Raw genomic sequence first — 18,553 nt, 5'->3', positions numbered from 1 at the left:
TCAGATTTTCTATTTCTTTATGATTTTAATTTTATCTTTCCAAAAGATAAGATTACTATGTTTTATCTTTTCTACTGTTTTTTTTATTCTCTATTTCATATATTTCTGCTCTGATCTTTGCCATCTCCTTCTGCTAACTTTAGGCTTTTGTTGTTCAGTCGCCCAGTCGTGTTCAACTCTTTATAACCCCCTGGACAGCAGCACACCAAGATTCCCTGTCCCTCACCATATGCCCAAGTTCACTCTCACTGGATTGGTGATGCTGTCCAGCCATGGCATCCCCTGACACCCTCTTCTCCTTCTGCCCTCAGTCCTTCCCAGAATCAGGGACTTTTCCAATGAGTTATCTGTTCGCATCCAATGACCAAAATACTGGAGCTTCAGCTTCAGCATCAGTCCTTCCAGAGAATATTCAGGGTTGGTCTCCCTGAAGATTGACTGGTTTGATCTCCGTGCTGTCCAAGGGACTTTCAGAAATCATTTCCAGCACCACAGTTCTAAGGTATCAATTCTTTGGCATTCTGCACTCTTTATGGTCCAGCTCTCACAACTGTACATGACCACTGGAAAGATCATAGCCTTGAGTATACGGACCTTTGTCAGCAGAGTATTGTCTCTGCTTTTTGACACACTGTCTAGGTTTGTCATCACTTTCCTGACAAGAAACAGTCATCTTCTGATTTCGTGGCTGCAGTCACTGTCCGCGGTGATCTGGGAGCGCAAGTGATTTGGGCCTTGGTTTGTTCTTCTTCTAGTTCCGTTAAGTATAAAGTCAGGTTGTTTGAGATCTTTCTTTTTTCTTAATGTAGGCATTTATTGCCATAAACTGTCCTCTTAGCATCGCTTTTGCTGCATCCCATCAGTTTTCTTATTTCCATTTTCAACTGTTTCAATATTTTTTAATTTCTCTTTTGATCTCATGTCTGGCCCACTGGTTGTTCAGGAGTGTGTTGTTTAATTTCTACATATTTGTGAATTTTCCACTTTTCCTGTTGTTACTGATTCATAGTTTCAAAGCACTGTGGTTGGTAAAGGTAGTTTCAATCTTTAAAATTTGCTGAGACTTATATTATGACCTAACATACGGTCTATTCTGGAGAATGTTCCAGGTATACTTGAGAAAAATGTATATTCTGCTGCTGTTAGAATGTTATATGTCTGTTAAGTCCATTTGACTTAATAAAAGTATCTTGTAGGCAGCATATAGTTGGGTCTTATTTTCTTATCTATTCAGTCACTGTATGCCGTCTACGTTAAATGTAAACAGACTAAATTTGCCAATAGATTAAATTATCCAACGAAAAGGCATATAGTGACTGAACAGGTAAGAAAACAAGACCCAACTACATGCTGCCTACATGATACTCACTTCAACTCAAAAAACATACGTAGGCTCAAAATGAACCAATGGAAAAAGATATTCCATGCAAACAAATGAAAACCAAAAGAGAGCATAGGGGTCTGTGGGGGGGGGGAGGGTGTACACACACATATATATTGGTCAAAACAGACTAAGTCAAAAACTGTAACAGGACAAGGTCATTATATAACAAGAAGGTCAATTCATCAAGAGATTATGAAAGCCCTAAGTATACATGCATCCTACATCAGAAGACCTAAATAATCAAGCAAATACTGGCTCACTGTTTTCTGTTTTGTAGTTCCTCTCGTGCTGTCTTCCTTTGCAAATTCATCATTTTCCATAGTGGTATACTGTGATTCCGTTTCTTTATCTTGTGTGTATCTACTACAGGTTTTTGTTTTGTGGTTACTCTGAGGTTTACTTGGAAAATCCTAGAGATACAGCAGTTATTTTGAACTCATCACAACTTTGATCAGATATAAAAACTCTGCTCGTCTATTCCTCCCACACACATTTTATCTTTGATGTCACACTTTACATTTTTATACTGTGTATCTAAACATTATTGTTGCTATAGCTATTTGTAACACTTTTGTTCTTCACCCTTTATACTAGAGTTAAGCACGTAACACGACACCATATTAGAGCATCAGGGCATTCTGAATTTGACTGTATATTTATTTGCCTTTACCAGCGTGTTGTTTCTTTCCATATGTTTTCACAGTTAGCATCCCTTCATTTCAGGCTGAAGAAGTCCTTTCAACATTTCTTGTAAGGCAGGCAGAGTGCTGATGAACCACCTCAGCTTTTATTTGCTTGGCAAAGTCTTTATCTCACTTATTTCTGAAGGACAACTTTTCTGGGTATAGCTGACCCTTGAACAAGACAGGTTTGCACTGTGCAGATCCACTTAAAACGTGGATTTTTTCAATAAATACATACTAGAATAACACAATCTGTAGAACTGCAGGTTCGGAGCGCCAACTGCAGAGTTATATGCAAATTTGCTTCCGCATGGTGGGGGGAGGTCAGTCCCTCTAACTTGTCCAAGGGTAGTTGTTCAAGGGTCAACCGCATTCTTGGCTGGTGGTCTCTTTCAGCACTTTGAATATGTTATTTCATCCTCTCCTAGCCTACAAGGTCTCTGCTGAAAACCCTAATAGTACTTTCATGAGAAAAATATTCTTTTCTTGCTGTTTTTAAAACTCTTTGACTTTGATTTCAGACCATTTTATTACAACGTGTCTTAGAGAAGACCATCTCGGATTGAAATGTTTGGGTGACCTATTAACCTCAAGAAGTGGATGCCCAAATCTCCCCCAGGTTAGGAAAGTTCTTAGCCATTCTCTCTCTTCTCCTGCTGGACTCCAGTGGCACAGGAAGGGTTGCCTTAATGATTTCTCATAAGACCCACAGGTGTCCATCATTCTTTATTAACTTCCTTTTTGCTCCTCTAAGTGGTTCATTTCAAATGATCTGTCTTCAGGCTCACAGATTCCTCTGCTTGGTCTGATCTACTGCCAAAGCTCTCTATGAAACTCTTCAGGTCAGTCACTGTGTTCTTCAGCTCCTCCATTTGTTTAGTTTTTCTTTTCCATCGCGGTTGTACTTCATTGTGTTCTTGTGCTGTTTTCCTGATATAACTGAATTGTCTTCCCGTGTTCTCTTATAGCTATCTAAGTGTTGTCAGGACAATCATTCTGAGTTCTTTGTCAGGCGATCCCCTGGAATGCCATCTCTCGGCGGTCAGCTGCTGGAGGCTCACTGTGCTCCTCTCGTGAGTCATGCCTCCCTGATTCCTCCTGACCCCTGTAGCCCAGCGCTGGAGTCCGGACACTGAAGCAGCAGCCATAACTTGCAGACGTCACAGACCGACCTCCGTAAGGGAAACCCTCACCCACAGGTGGAGGCGCGCTGAGGTGCACTGGGAGTCTGCGCCCAGTGCTGCAGGACATGGGGTGGCTCATCGGCTCAGGCCGCTGGGGTCCATGGCACCTACAATCACAGGGGACCCACCGAGGCTGCCAAGGGCTGTGAGCGTCCTCAACCCTGCCTCCAGGTCCAGGGGCTAGAAACCCAGGCCGAGCAGCAGTGGTGGCCGGTGCCATGGGTGTTCTCAGCTACTGGTCTATGTCATGGACAGAGGGTGATGAAGGCTAGTAAAGAGGATCCCACCTCCCACACAGGTTTAGGGCTGCAGGGGCCAGCTGCAGTCAGCCCAGGGGGTCAGGGGGGACACAGGACAGGGGAGCCCCCTGACCCAGGTCCACGGCAACCCCAGGGGGCCCTGTCAGTGTGCTCTGCCACCATGGTGGACTTCCCTCAGGGGCGTGCGGAGCAGCGGGGGCGGCGACCAGCATCAGATCGGGACATGCAAGTGCACAGCCAGAGGAGCCAGCCCTGGGCACTCACACAGCAGCGGGGGTTCAGCTGAGGGGTCAGGCTGGTGTCCTGCCCTTGCATAGCTGCAGAGCCCTGGGCCGGCTGCCTCTGCAGTTCCCAGGTTCCAGCAGGGGAGGCTGGGAGGAGAGGAGCTGGAAAAACGGGAGGGACTCAGGTGGCTGGTGTCAGCAAACACAAATAGCCGCGAGGTGGAAGCCAGTGAAATCTGCAGGGGTTCCAAACCAGCTGGGGTCACCTGTGCAGCAGGTCATGGGGAACTGCAGCTGCTCCTGCCACATGGCAACTACAGGTGGTCAACCCTCTTTCCTTGTTCCTAGCTGTCTCTGTGAGTCAAGTTGCTCAGCCGTGTCCAACTCTTTGCGATCCGTGGACTGTAGCCCACCAGTCTCCTCCATCCATGGGATTTTCCAGGCAAGAATACTGGAGTGGGTTGCATTTCCTTCTCCAGGGATCTTGCCGATGCAGAGATCGAATCTAGGTCTCTTGTACTGCAGGCAGACTCTTTACCATCTGAGCCACCAGAGAAACTAGCTGTCTCTGTAAGTCTCAGCTTTTGCCGGTCTCTGGGTGGCTGAAATGGAAGCAGGACCTGTGTATGGTGCTCCAAAAGACTGGGGAATCTGGTCACTCATCCCACTGCTCCTTCCCTCCGAGGGGAACTCCTCGCTGCAGACTTCCTTCTGGGTACCAAGCAAGGCTGGCCTGGGGATGGGATGATACACGCAAAATGAAGCTGCTCTTCCTTCCCCACTGTGGTTATTCTCAATTCTGTTTCACTGTGTTCCTCAAGTTCTTAAGTGGCATCCAGAGCTCTCAGTGCTGTTTCTGTTTGTGAAGAGCTGTCTAATTATTTATATGTTGTTGGGGGGAGGGGATGGAGGCTGAGATCTCCTGCTCCACGATCTTGCTGACATCACACCCCTAAAATGAGTTTTTACTACATCTGTCAAAATAGCTTGCAAAGTCATTAGTTACTACAATTTAATACCCCAAAGAAGTGTTTCAAAAGCAATTCATTCCCTTGTTTAGGGCCACAGATGACCCTGGTGAAGCCGGAGGACCAGAAAACCACTAGCCTGCCACTTTTCCTGGGTGTGCATCCCAGAAAAACACAGATTTACAGCACTAGTAGACATATATCACTCATGCCAACAAGGTATTAACAAAAAATCTCCAACAATCCACCCAAAAAATACAGTATAATAGACTGCATAACATTACACACTCCAATAGGACTACCAGCAACAGTAAAAGTAGAATGAAACTCACTGCTGAAAAAAATGTTAACTTCACGCAACATCTTAAGAAAGCCTACACAGTCAGGTATTTGTACAAATTAAAGTTGACATATAGATGTTCATTTAAAATTCCAGAATCTTCTTAAAAGCCCGGCTAAGTAGTTCCTAAACTTCAATGTGCAACAAAAACGCCTAGAGAGCTTGTTAAAACACAACCCCCGGGTGCCAGTTACAGAACTTCTGAGTCAGGCAGTCGAAGGTGGGTCTGAGAGCTGCGTTTCTAACAAGTTCCCTGGTGATGCCGATGCTGCTCATCTGAGGACCATGCTTTGAGAACCAAGAGCGCAGACAGTGTGTCCCTCACACCGAGGAGCATTATGAACCACATGTTACAGAACTTCATATCTGTCGAGTGGAAATATTCTTTTAAATGAGGCAATGAATAATTCAGAATTCTCTTTATTACATACACATTTTACCTGGCAATGGGTGTATTTTCAGAGGGCTAGGAAGAAACAACCAGATCAGTGACAGCGGAAAGTAATTTTGACAAGAAAAATGTTACTAAGATGTTTTTAAAATATTTCAATGTGAATAGTTACTACCAAAATGGTAGTTCTGGTTCTATACAACAATGGAAATAATTTTATCCCAAAATTAAGTGTTTTATGACATTGGGACTGTATGATTTAAAGGAACAATGGTGAGGAATTATGGCTACATAAATACATACTGTCCATCATTTTCTCTATCTCCATATGCCATATACAACCGTCCATACCTAAATAAGGTATAAATCTTTTTTGAATGAAATAATACCATCTGCCATCAACATGGATGGACCTAGGGCCATCCTGCAGGAGGAAATGGGAACCCACTCCAGTATTCCTGCCTGGAAAATCCCATGGGCAGAACAGCCTGGTGGGCTACCACCCGTGGGGTTGCAGACCTGGACATGACTTACCAGCTAACAACAGGTTATCATACTAAGTAAAACAAGTCAGACAGAGACAAACACCATATGATAGCACTAACATGCAGAGTCTAAAATATGACACAAATGAACTGTTCCATGAGACAGACTCGCAGACATAGAGAAGAGACTTGTGGTTGCCCAGAAGGAGGCGGGCAGGGGATGGATGGCCTGGGAGTTTGGGACTGGCAGATGTAAACGAGTACACGTGAGGCAGATAAACAACAAGGCCCAACTGTATAGCACAGGGAACTATATTCGATATCCTGTGATAAACCACAATGGAAAAGAATATATATATATATATATAACTGAATCGCTTTGCTGTACAGCAGACAGAAATTAACACAGCACTGTAAATCAATCCTACTTCAATTAATTTTTTTTTTAAAGATAAAACTCTTGGGACTTCCCTAGTGGTCCAACAGTTAGGAATCCGCCTGCCAGTGCAGGGGAAATGGGTTCAGTCCCTGGTCCGGGAAGATTCCACATGCCATGGGGCAACTAAGCCGATCTACCACAAATATGAACTACTGAAGCCCGTGAGTCCTAGAGCCTGTGCTCCGCAACAAGAGAGGCCACCGCGATGAGAAGCCTGCACATGCCATCTAAAGGATGGACCCTGCTCACTGCAACTAGAGAAAGCTGGCAAACAGGAATGAAGACTCAGCACAGCCAAAAGGAAATAAACAGACACCCTTTGAAAAAAAATATACGTCTTTTTCTACCTTACTACCTAACAGGTCTATGAGAAATTATTATTTTTCTGTGCTTTCTTATAAATGCCAATATCTGTGAGGGTAAAAAATAATTTAAGGCCTCTGTTATTTTTTTCCTTTGGAAATTTTCAAAAAAACATCATTATATATGGATAGAATCATAGAGCTTTCTGACTAAGAGAGAACATTAAAGATTCTTTTTTACCATGAATACTTAGGAGGTTATACTGTCTCAAGTTTGGATCTAGTACCTACTGAAGCCAAAACCAGAATCCAGATATCCTTGTTTCAAATATACATCCTTTCTAAAATTCTCTGTTGCATATAAAAGCACACTACAAAAAAGTCCAATATATTCTACTTCATGGATCTTTAATTTTATTGTTCACTAAGTGGACAGTAGTTCAAGGAATATTTGCAAGTTTAGAATTTTTCCCTATTATCTACAGGAAAATAAATATTTTTAGCACACTAAATATTTAAACATTTTTGGAAAATAATGACCTAAACTCTACAGACTTTCTCTGAACAATATTTGGAAAAATGTACGTGAAGAAATCTAAAATAGACTATTAATTACCAACACATTCAAATCAGTATCTTCTCATTCTAGAACTAAAATAACTCTTCACTTACTCACTTTGAGTTTGACTCACATATACAAAAATGTCAAGAAAGTGAATAACTCCAAGATGTCTTATTTCACAACCAGTTACAAAAATAGCAGAGATCATACTTCTACTTATTGCTTTACATAATGTCCATATTGAAAATCAGAAGCACACAATTCTGGAAATTTGTCAGTTTGCTGAACCTCTTAAAAATGTATATAAGCAACAGTGTAGAAACATCTAAACATAATAATGACCCCATTCTGATTCTCTTCACCCTAAAGAATTATCTGGATAACTAAACAGCTACAACTATGAAATGATTTTGGTGCTTCTGAAACTCAAACCATTGAAGCAATTTAATGAAGAATTCTAGCCTTTATGAATGTTTCTTCCCAGAATGATCTAAAATTAGCATCACAACTCAAAGCAATGAAGCTCTCTCTGCTCATATAAAAGCAAATTCTAGCTAAAGTAATGAAAACGGAACTTCAAAGAACCTTAAGAAAATAAAATCCATAGCAGCTTAGATATATCATTTTGCTACTTCTAGTCCTTTTAAACAAGACCTATTATAATAAAATGAAAACCCTCATCAATCACCTGATACGAGTAATTCCAAACTTAACCAAACAGGGCTAATGGGTGAGAATTGAATTGAAAACACCTTGACAAAGAAAGCAATTTCTTTTCTTCGCGCTCCTCTGAAGCTGTGGGTGACCATGGTAATCGAACCATCAACAGTGAGGGCCATCTGTCCTGAGGGCCCTTCAGGAGAGTTTTTAAAAATCAACAACAGAAAAAAAAAAAAAACGAAAGAAATGCTGTACCACAGATGTTCAATCCTGATTAATCTATGACAAGGAACTTACAGCTGAGAATCAATGTTTTGACGTTTTTCAGATACCAATCATTAAGAGACAACACAAAAGTTTTTTATTAGAATGCAGGGGGAAGAAGTTAATAGACTGCTTATGGAAAGATGATCTTTCATATGAAATCTGAAATACCTTTCAGTCAGCCAAGATGTCTGTCACGTCCTAAAGCAACAGCTTTTATTATAATCCCCTTAAAGAGAAGAGCAGGCAGGGGCCAGGCTTTCGGTCAGCCCTCAGAGGGGCGTCCTGAGACGGCTGCTCTTCATACGTTCTTTTGACAAGTACATGATTAAGCACAAAGAAGACGTTTATATTCACATGTTTATGCTTAAGTCTTTGAACTAAAAACAGATTTTTAAGAAACAGCGTTAACATGTAAACTCAGAAAGGTAAAATTAATTGAACCTCATAAAGCAGTTTTACTGATAACATTTAAACTAGTTTTCACAGAACACCAAGAAATAACTTCCAGCACGAGAGCAAACTAAGTGCAAAGCTTCTCCTGAGATACAGTCTGAGATACAGCGGACTGCCAGCACTGCTGCCTGAGATACAGTCTGAGATACAGCGGACTGCCAGCACTGCTGTCTGAGATACAGTCTGAGATACAGCGGACTGCCAGCACTGCTGTCTGAGATACAGCGGACTGCCAGCATTGCTGTCTGAGATACAGTCTGAGATACAGCGGACTGCCAGCACTGCTGTCTGAGATACAGTCTGAGATACAGCGGACTGCCAGCATCGCTGTCTGAGACACAGTCTGAGATACAGCGGACTGCCAGCACTGCTGTCTGAGATACAGCGGACTGCCAGCACTGCTGTCTGAGATACAGTCTGAGATACAGCGGACTGCCAGCACTGCTGCCTGAGATACAGTCTGAGATACAGCGGACTGCCAGCACTGCTGTCTGAGATACAGTCTGAGATACAGCGGACTGCCAGCACTGCTGTCTGAGATACAGTCTGAGATACAGCGGACTGCCAGCACTGCTGTCTGAGATACAGTCTGAGATACAGAGGACTGCCAGCACTGCTGTCTGAGATACAGCAGACTGCCAGCATCGCTGTCTGAGACACAGTCTGAGATACAGCGGACTGCCAGCATCGCTGTCTGAGACACAGTCTGAGATACAGCGGACTGCCAGCACTGCTGTCTGAGACACAGTCTGAGATACAGCGGACTGCCAGCACTGCTGTCTGAGACACAGTCTGAGATACAGCGGACTGCCAGCATCGCTGTCTGAGACACAGTCTGAGATACAGCGGACTGCCAGCACTGCTGTCTGAGATACAGCGGACTGCCAGCACTGCTGTCTGAGATACAGCATGACTGCCAGCACTGCTGTCTGAGATACAGTCTGAGATACAGCATGACTGCCAGCACTGCTGTCTGAGATACAGTCTGAGATACAGCGGACTGCCAGCACTGCTGTCTGAGATACAGTCTGAGATACAGCGGACTGCCAGCACTGCTGTCTGAGATACAGTCTGAGATACAGCGGACTGCCAGCATCGCTGTCTGAGACACAGTCTGAGATACAGCGGACTGCCAGCATCGCTGTCTGAGACACAGTCTGAGATACAGCGGACTGCCAGCATCGCTGTCTGAGACACAGTCTGAGATACAGCGGACTGCCAGCACTGCTGTCTGAGACACAGTCTGAGATACAGCGGACTGCCAGCACTGCTGCCTGAGATACAGTCTGAGATACAGCGGACTGCCAGCACTGCTGTCTGAGATACAGCGGACTGCCAGCACTGCTGCCTGAGATACAGTCTGAGATACAGCGGACTGCCAGCACTGCTGCCTGAGATACAGTCTGAGATACAGAGGACTGCCAGCACTGCTGTCTGAGATACAGCAGACTGCCAGCACTGCTGTCTGAGACACAGTCTGAGATACAGCGGACTGCCAGCACTGCTGTCTGAGACACAGTCTGAGATACAGCGGACTGCCAGCACTGCTGTCTGAGACACAGTCTGAGATACAGCGGACTGCCAGCACTGCTGTCTGAGACACAGTCTGAGATACAGCGGACTGCCAGCATCGCTGTCTGAGACACAGTCTGAGATACAGCGGACTGCCAGCACTGCTGTCTGAGATACAGCGGACTGCCAGCACTGCTGTCTGAGATACAGCATGACTGCCAGCACTGCTGTCTGAGATACAGTCTGAGATACAGCATGACTGCCAGCACTGCTGTCTGAGATACAGTCTGAGATACAGCGGACTGCCAGCACTGCTGTCTGAGATACAGTCTGAGATACAGCGGACTGCCAGCACTGCTGTCTGAGATACAGTCTGAGATACAGAGGACTGCCAGCACTGCTGTCTGAGATACAGTCTGAGATACAGCGGACTGCCAGCATCGCTGTCTGAGACACAGTCTGAGATACAGCGGACTGCCAGCACTGCTGTCTGAGACACAGTCTGAGATACAGCGGACTGCCAGCACTGCTGTCTGAGACACAGTCTGAGATACAGCGGACTGCCAGCACTGCTGTCTGAGACACAGTCTGAGATACAGCGGACTGCCAGCATCGCTGTCTGAGACACAGTCTGAGATACAGCGGACTGCCAGCACTGCTGTCTGAGACACAGTCTGAGATACAGCGGACTGCCAGCATCGCTGTCTGAGACACAGTCTGAGATACAGCGGACTGCCAGCATCGCTGTCTGAGACACAGTCTGAGATACTGCTGTCTGAGACACAGTCTGAAACGCAGCAGACTGCCAGCACTGCTGTCTGAGATACAGCGGACTACCAGCACGGCTGTCTGAGATACAGTCTGAAACGCAGCAGACTGCCAGCACTGCTGTCTGAGATACAGTCTGAGATACAGTGGACTGCCAGCATTGCTGTCTGAGATACAGTCTGAAACGCAGCAGACTGCCAGCATTGCTGAGATACAGTCTGAAACGCAGCAGACTGCCAGCATTCCTGTCTACAACACAGTTTGGGCCATTTGGGGATAAGCCCAGGTCAATGAGTAAAACATAATAACTATTAAAATGACTCAGCGTTCACGACACTGAAAATCTGTGTGAGGTTTTATTAAGCATAACTACAAAAACATTTAAAAATTAATTTTAAAATAAAAATACAACTATAAAACAAGATGTTAAAGAACCAAATAAAACCATGCATCTCAGGTTTTTTTCAAAATACTTTCAAGTTAGAATCAAACTAAGTGTAAAAGAAATGTTAATTTAAGGCTCAGCTACATGAATTCACTGAGACTTACTGTGCATGCAGTAACTCCTTAACTATCTCTGTGCTGCCAGAGTCTGGGGATAAGGGTCTGTGATCACAGGAACAGGGCATCCTCACGCACCCCAGGAACACAGCACAGAGGCAAGCATGTCTGCACTCTAAAAGGAGAAACTCTCAACCCACATCCTGCCTAAGATGGGTTTGCAATTTGAATTTACTATGTGTGTGTGCTAAGTCACTCGTGTACGACTCTGCGACCACACAGACTGTAGCCCACGAGGCTCCTCTGCCCGTGGGATTCTCAAGGCAAGAATACTAGAGTGGGTTGCCATTCCCTCCTCCAGGGGATCTTCCCAACCCAGGGATTGAACCTCCATTTCTTATGTCTCCTACATTGGCAGGCAGGTTCTGCACCACTAGCACCACCTAAGAAGAAAGCCCCTGGAAACGAACAACAGAATTAGAAAACCTCCCCCTAGATGGCTTAAGATACTAGAATTATCTGAAACAACATACATAAATAAGGATTTTTTAAAACAGAGTTAATAAGAGAATTCAAAACATGAGCAAACTAGATTCTTTCTTTAGTTAAAAAAGGCAAATTTTGGAAACAATCACAACTTTTAAGGCCTGAAAAATATCTGTTTGTGTGTCTCTGTGTGCATGCTCAGTCGTGTCTGACTCACTGCAACCTCATGGACTGTAGCCAGGCTCCTGTGTCCGTGAGATTTTCCAAACAAGAATACTGGACTGGGCTGCCATTTCCTCCTCCAGGAGGTCTTCCCCACCCAGGGACCGGACCTGTGTTTCTTATGTCTCCTGCACTGGCAGGCGGATTCTTCACCATTGAGCCTCTTGCTGCTGCTGCTGCTAAGTCGCTTCAGTTGTGTCCGACTCTGTGCGATCCCACGGACGGCAGCCCACCAGGCTCCGCCGTCCCTAGGATTCTCCAGGCAAGAACACTGGAGTGGGTTGCCATTTCCTTCTCCAGTGCATGAAAGGGGAAAGTGAAAGTGGAGTCGCTCAGTCGTGTCCGACTCTTAGCGACCCCACAGACTGTAGCCTACCAGGCTCGTCCATCCATGGGATTTTCCAGGCAAGAGTACTGGAGTGGGATTGAGCCTCTTGGGAAGCCATTAATGACAAATATGTAATATGAAATTATAAATCAATAGGTGAAATAAACAGATCATATACAACTGAAGGGGAAAACAGTGAGATCAGTCAGACATAAAATGATATTAAACAAAATGAGGTAGAGAGAAATCCCCCGAAATGAGAAATATAAAGAAGGTTAAGAAAAATGGAGACTAGAATGATCATATAACTCTATTTCAAGTTCCAAAAGTCAGATCTAAGAGACTGGGGTGTATAAAACAGGGGAAGGATGGAGATAATGTTAGAAGAAATAGTGACTGGGTTTTCCAAAAGCAGTGAACAATGTAAATCCTCAGAATTAGCAATCACAACAAACCAAAACAACATCTCAAGAAAGACATATTTGGGGTACTGTAATGAAACTGCACGGTGCAAAAGGACCACCCATATTTAAAAGCACCGTAGAGGAAAAGAGGGAACTAAATCTCTAAATATATATTTATTTTACGTGTAATAAAAGTATGCATAATATATAATTACACCTACAGCAGACTTTCCAAAGACAGCAATGGAATCCAGAGGACAGTAGAATGATACATTTGAAGCTTTTGAAAAAAAAAAGAAAGAAAAAGTATGTTTGTCCTTTGAGAACTGCACAAAGAGGAATGTGGGTAAAGCAAAAATAAAACTGTCTAAAGAGATATTTACCAAATAGGGACACTTGCTAACGAACTTATAAAGACTGCAGCAGCATCGGGGGAAAAACGTTAATTCTCCAAAAGAAAAGTATGAAATGCAAGAAACAGTATATTTCTTGTACCCCAGCTATATATACACAACTATATATATTGAATCACTGTTTGCGACTAATGAAGTCCTGGAAATTATGTATAGGCCCATTAGTGTTGGGAAATGGTTGTAGCATTATTATTCTATGAAATGTTATATCACCTTGAAAAAGACTAAAGCCTTGAGAAACATTATATTTGTTCATATGAAAAAAAAAAAATCTCTGAAACACAGTGTTAATGAAAACAAGGAGGCCAGATGAGGCTGGAAAGAGAGGAAGCAAGCAGAACAGGAGGGTCTCCGCAGTCACCCAAAGGAGCCAGGCCTGCACTCCGGGAAAGGCGCGCACACAGGAGCTTGCGTGGAGGAGCGGCAAGTCCTGGCATGCTTGACAGGGTCACCTGGCCGCTGCAATGAGTATAGACTGAAAGGCCACAAAATAATAAAGCCAGTTACAACAATCCTGGATCTTGGATCTTATAAATCATATAAACATAAATCATACAAAACATCTAAGAACTCAGATCTTATTATTAATAATGGACACCTGTCATTGAACCCCTGGGACTGGGATTCAGACATGTATGGACGGTCTGTGGTAAACTAAACAGAAAGGGGACAGATAAGATAAAACTTACACGATGACCAACTCTCCTGAGACAGAACACAGGACAGGGCCTAAGAGTCAGAGGGAAATTCTCCCGAGAGATCACAGCAGACACTGGATGCCCCTAACCTGATGGAGGGCGGTGAGAACTCTGCCAAGCTCCAGCTCTGCAGAACTCCTTTAGCTCAGACGGTCAGGGGCTACCGAGATCCCGGTGGTGAGGTGACACGGAAGATGCAACGAGCTGTGATGGACAGCATCACGAGGGGAGGTCCAGGGGTCATCACGGTCAGCCCCACCCCCACAGCGGGAGCACTCCCAGGTGTAGAGAAACATCGGCAGCAGCGTCGTGGACAGGACGCGGAGGGGCATCGCGCGCACAGGCGTGTCACAGGGCAGGCGAGTGCAGAGGCGGCTCCGAGGGCTCACAGGAGGACTAGAGGGGAAGGGACACTTCACAAGGGCACACAGCCTGGACGGCACCCAGCGAGGGCTGTCGAGCTGTCAACGTCCGAGTCCAAATACCAACGTGATGCCATCTGTAGCCTCACGCTAGAGGGGCCTAAGGACTCCGGGGGGCGACACCTTTGAAATGTCCACAGGAAAAGTTAAGAAACTTCCTAAACAAAAGTGTAATGATGAGCACAGTGTGCATAACCTGGACATTATATTCAGTTCTCAATCACAAGAGAGAAATTTTCAGGTTTTCCTCGAAATGAAAGGAGGACACATACGCGAACAGACAGTTCATCCTGTTTCTAGCTGAATTATGTTTTTTTAGTTCTGAAGTCTTCCCTGTTGGTGGCTGAGATGACCTTGAACTAATAGTGGGCAAATAACATTAACCTCTGGGGCCAATTTATGATTGGTAAATACAACACTGATACTGACAACAGGAAAGCCTTCGTGGAAGGGGCAGGAAGCCCTCGGTCCTAACTTGCTTGCAAATAGTTAAGCCTGGGAGTAATTTTCACCCATTCTCCTTGGAACATACAATTATCAAGTTATTGGGGATATATCTAAAAGACTTTGCTGAGCATTTCAAGTAGAAAACAGTGACCGAGTCTGGGGCCAACCAGGCTGGATTAAACTTCTAAGAAGGCTGCAGGAGCAAACACAAATTTCCAAGAATATCTTGTCAGGTGAGATCACAGATGAGCGTGTGCAGAAGATGTGGTCATTATCACAGATGAAGACAATCACGCGCTGTATTTAGATCATGGGTGAGTGGGGTCTCCAGATGCCTGTCTTCTCCCTGAAGGTCAGGCTCCTTTTGCTCCATTGAACAGATGTACCTGTCGGTGTTCTGCCCGCATGCACAGTCGGCTCCTCATCTCCCAGGAAGTGCCCAATAAACCTAATGGCTGGATGGAAATTCCTCCCAATATGCAACTAAATCTCTCATAAGAGAATTTACACCTTTTTTTTTTCTCTTGCTGAAAAACTGGTGGCATGGAGGAAGAAACCACAGGTCATCCTCACATATAATCGTTATTAAGAAAAAAACAAACAAACCTCAAAATAGTTACTGAAATTCTATTTCCCATTCGTCATCAAGTCATTTCCTTCACATAAATGCAGTAGTTCTCAACCCTTTGTGCTCATTTAGAAACTACTGAAGAAGGCTCTCTCGGCCACATCCCAGACCATACGAGGTATCTGCTGTGAGTTTCTAGAACGCCCCAGGTTATTCTAACGTGCAGCTTGGGCTGTGAATCACTGCCTCTATCCCTCTGTAGAGAAACTGTTTTATCCAACCTTTTCAAAAGTTTTCGGTCTTCAACTTTCAAATACTGTTTCAGACCTTGGACTAAAAGTACAACACAGAAGGCCACATATAAAACCTAAGCATTGCACGGAGTTGCTCACAAGCAGCAATAAAGCAAAGTATCTCGTGCCTGCTTTTTCCCAAGATTTCACTACACGAACACCTTACACTCTTATCTAAAATGGAATCCTACCCCTCTTTACTAACAGAGCCCAGGCACCAAAGTGTTTTCAAAAATCCCAAAATCTGCCTCGATGTCTGTATTCCGCCGACGTCCGTGTCAGGAGTCACGTCAGCTCCTGCTTTCAAACACAGCCCCCCTGCCCATCCCTCCGCTTCCGCAGTCACCCTGCTCTAAACCCTGATCTCCTGGCTCTTCCTGCCGCTTGGCTCTTCTCAAACTTCTGCCCCTGAATTCAGCTTCTTAAAGCTTTCTTATTACGCCTCCATTCACAGAAAAAGGTTCAGCGGCTCCCCACTGCTTACACTGACAAAACCCAGCTCTTTAAACTACACAGATATTTTGTGCTGCACATAAAATGTTCATTTTTAACACAAGAAATAACTCCATGCTTTGAGACCAGTCGGTGTAGTGAAATTCTGCTCTTCCTGCCTACCCAAGTGTGTGCCCATCAAGACTTCAGCTCAAGTTTCCAGCTCATTCCAGGCCTCCCTCCCATCTTTCACAGAAATGAAGATATTCCCGACGCCAAGCACTGGCTCCAACATACACTCTACCCCCTCCCCCGTGAAACCCTGTGTTCCCTCTTCTCCATCTTCTCATATGATTCTGGACCGAGGCTGGAGGGCCTTCCCAAAACACTGCAGCCACACAGACTGGCCCACTTCCCAGCAACTCGGACCATCTGAGCCCGTTCTTCTGAACAATACTGCTTTACACCACGACTTAACTACTTTATTTGTGTCTCCTCGCTTAAATAAGGCTCCCAAAGGAAGAAATCATGTTTTATATCCTTAATTGTATACTGCATAAAGGGCTTTTTCAGCTTATTATTGAATTCCTCATTCTCTCCATTCAATGAACATATATAATGCATAGAAAATTCTTCCCTGTCTTATCTATTCCTTCAGAGTAAACTTTGTGAATTTGCTTATTTTGAGAGGTATCCAGCCTACTCTAATGTAAGTCTGGTTAACCCTGACTGAAGAGTAATATAATGAATCAACCATCTGCGCCAGTGTTTCAATGTGGCATAGACCAATAAAAATTAAAATTTTCTTAAAATCTGAGAAAAAGCTCATGGTATAAATATTTATTCATTACACAGGTATATTCCCTCTTTATAGACAGAAAAGTAACAGCTGTTTTCAAGGTCAAATGCCTCCAGGGGATACACAGGTGATGGGACTGAGTGGGCAGTGAACCGGGGCAGGGGCTTGTGGGGAGAGAGACACAGGTAGAAGGCAGGTTCCCAAGCCCCTTCTCCAGAAGGCAGCGACAGCTCAGCTCCAGCCACGTGGAGAGTGGGCCCAGTGCTGACAGACACTCTTAACTGTTCAGAGACCTTGGAATTTTCAAGAAAAAGAATTATCTGATTTTTAAATTAGGTAAAATAATTGATATGCCAGCAAATCTGGAAAACTCAGCAGTGGCCACAGGACTGGAAAAAGTCAGTTTTCATTCCAGTCCCAAAGAAAGGCAATACCAATGAATGCTCAAACTACTGCACAATTGCACTCATCTCACACGCTAGCAAAGTAATGCTCAAAATTCTCCAAGCCAGGCTTCAACAGTATGGGAACTGAGAACTTCCACATGTTCAAGCTGGATTTAGAAAAGACAGAGGAACCAGAGATCAAATTGCCAACATGTATGGGATCAAAGGAAAAGCAAGAAAATTACAGAAAAACACCTACTTCTGTTTTATTGACTAAGCCAAAGCCTTTGACTGTGTGAATCACAATAAACTGTGGAAAATTCTTCAAGAGATGGGAATACCAGACCACCTTACTCGCCTCCTGAGAAACCTGTATGCAGGTCAAGAAGCAACAGTTAGAACTGGACATGGAACAACGGACTGGTTCCAAACTGGGAAGGGAGTAGTACACATCAAGGCTGTATATTGTCACTCTGTTTATTTAACTTACATGCAGAGTACATCATGTGAAATGCTGGAATGCATGAAGCACAAGCTGGAATCAAGACTACCAGGAGAAATATCAATAAACCAGATACACAGATGACACCACCCTTATGGCAGAAAGTGAAGAAGAACTAAAGAGCCTCTTGATGAAGCTGAAAGAGGAGAGTGAAAAAGCTGGCTTAAAACTCAACATTCCAAAAACTAAGATCACGGCATCCAGTTCCATCATTTCATGGCAAATAGATGGGGAAACAATGGAAACAGTGAGAGACTTTGTTTTTTTGGGCTCCAAAATCACTGCAGATGGTGACTGCAGTCATGAAATTAGAAGATGCTTGCTCCTTGAAAGAAAAGCTATGACCAATCTAGACAACATATTAAAAAGCAGAGACATTACTTTGCCAACAAAATCTGTATAGTCAAAGCTATGGTTTTTCCTAGAGTCATGTATGGATGTGAGAGTTGGACCATAAAGAAGGCTGAGTGCTGAAGAATTGATGCTTTTGTTAAAGAAGACTCTTGAGAGTCCCTTGGACTGTAAAGAGATTAAACCAGTCAATCCTAAAGAAAATCAACCCTGAATATTCATTGAAAAGACTGATGCTGAAGCTCCAATACTCTGGCCACCTGACTCATTAGAAAAGACTCTGATGCTGGGAAAGACTGAAGGCCGGAGGAGAACGGGATGACAGAGGACACGAGAGTTGATGGCAACATGAGTTTGAGCAAGCTCTGGGAGTTGGTGAAGGTCACAGAAGCCTGGCATGCTGCAGTCCATGGGGTGGC

At 44.2% G+C, this 18,553-nt stretch overlaps 2 protein-coding genes across 41 annotated transcripts in view; both read right to left on the bottom strand.

The window, feature by feature from the left end:
- DENND1B (DENN domain containing 1B) overlaps positions 1-18,553 on the bottom strand; it is a 363,581-nt gene that overhangs the window by 297,468 nt on the left and 47,560 nt on the right. The window lies entirely within an intron of this gene.
- LOC145507851 (uncharacterized) lies at positions 4,737-11,622 on the bottom strand. 2 transcript variants are annotated; one of them, XM_081495291.1, is made up of 3 exons: positions 9,800-11,622; positions 8,943-9,661; positions 4,737-8,831 (listed from the first exon to the last, which is right to left on the bottom strand). In XM_081495291.1, the coding sequence occupies exons 1-3, from the start codon at positions 10,854-10,856 to the stop codon at positions 8,670-8,672; spliced, it is 1,938 nt and encodes a 645-aa protein (XP_081351417.1). In that variant the 5' UTR covers positions 10,857-11,622; the 3' UTR covers positions 4,737-8,669. The 2 variants fall into 2 exon arrangements, with proteins under 2 accessions (XP_081351417.1, XP_081351418.1); XM_081495292.1 differs by having other exon boundaries at positions 4,737-10,110; positions 10,206-10,470.

This window comes from Giraffa tippelskirchi, chromosome 5 (assembly GCF_054371585.1).
Source record: "Giraffa tippelskirchi isolate mGirTip1 chromosome 5, T2T-mGirTip1v1.2.pri, whole genome shotgun sequence".
NCBI classification, from domain to species: Eukaryota; Metazoa; Chordata; class Mammalia; order Artiodactyla; family Giraffidae; genus Giraffa; species Giraffa tippelskirchi.
The sequence above is the reverse complement of the archived record's forward strand: the minus strand, read 5'-3'. Positions and strand labels throughout refer to the sequence as shown.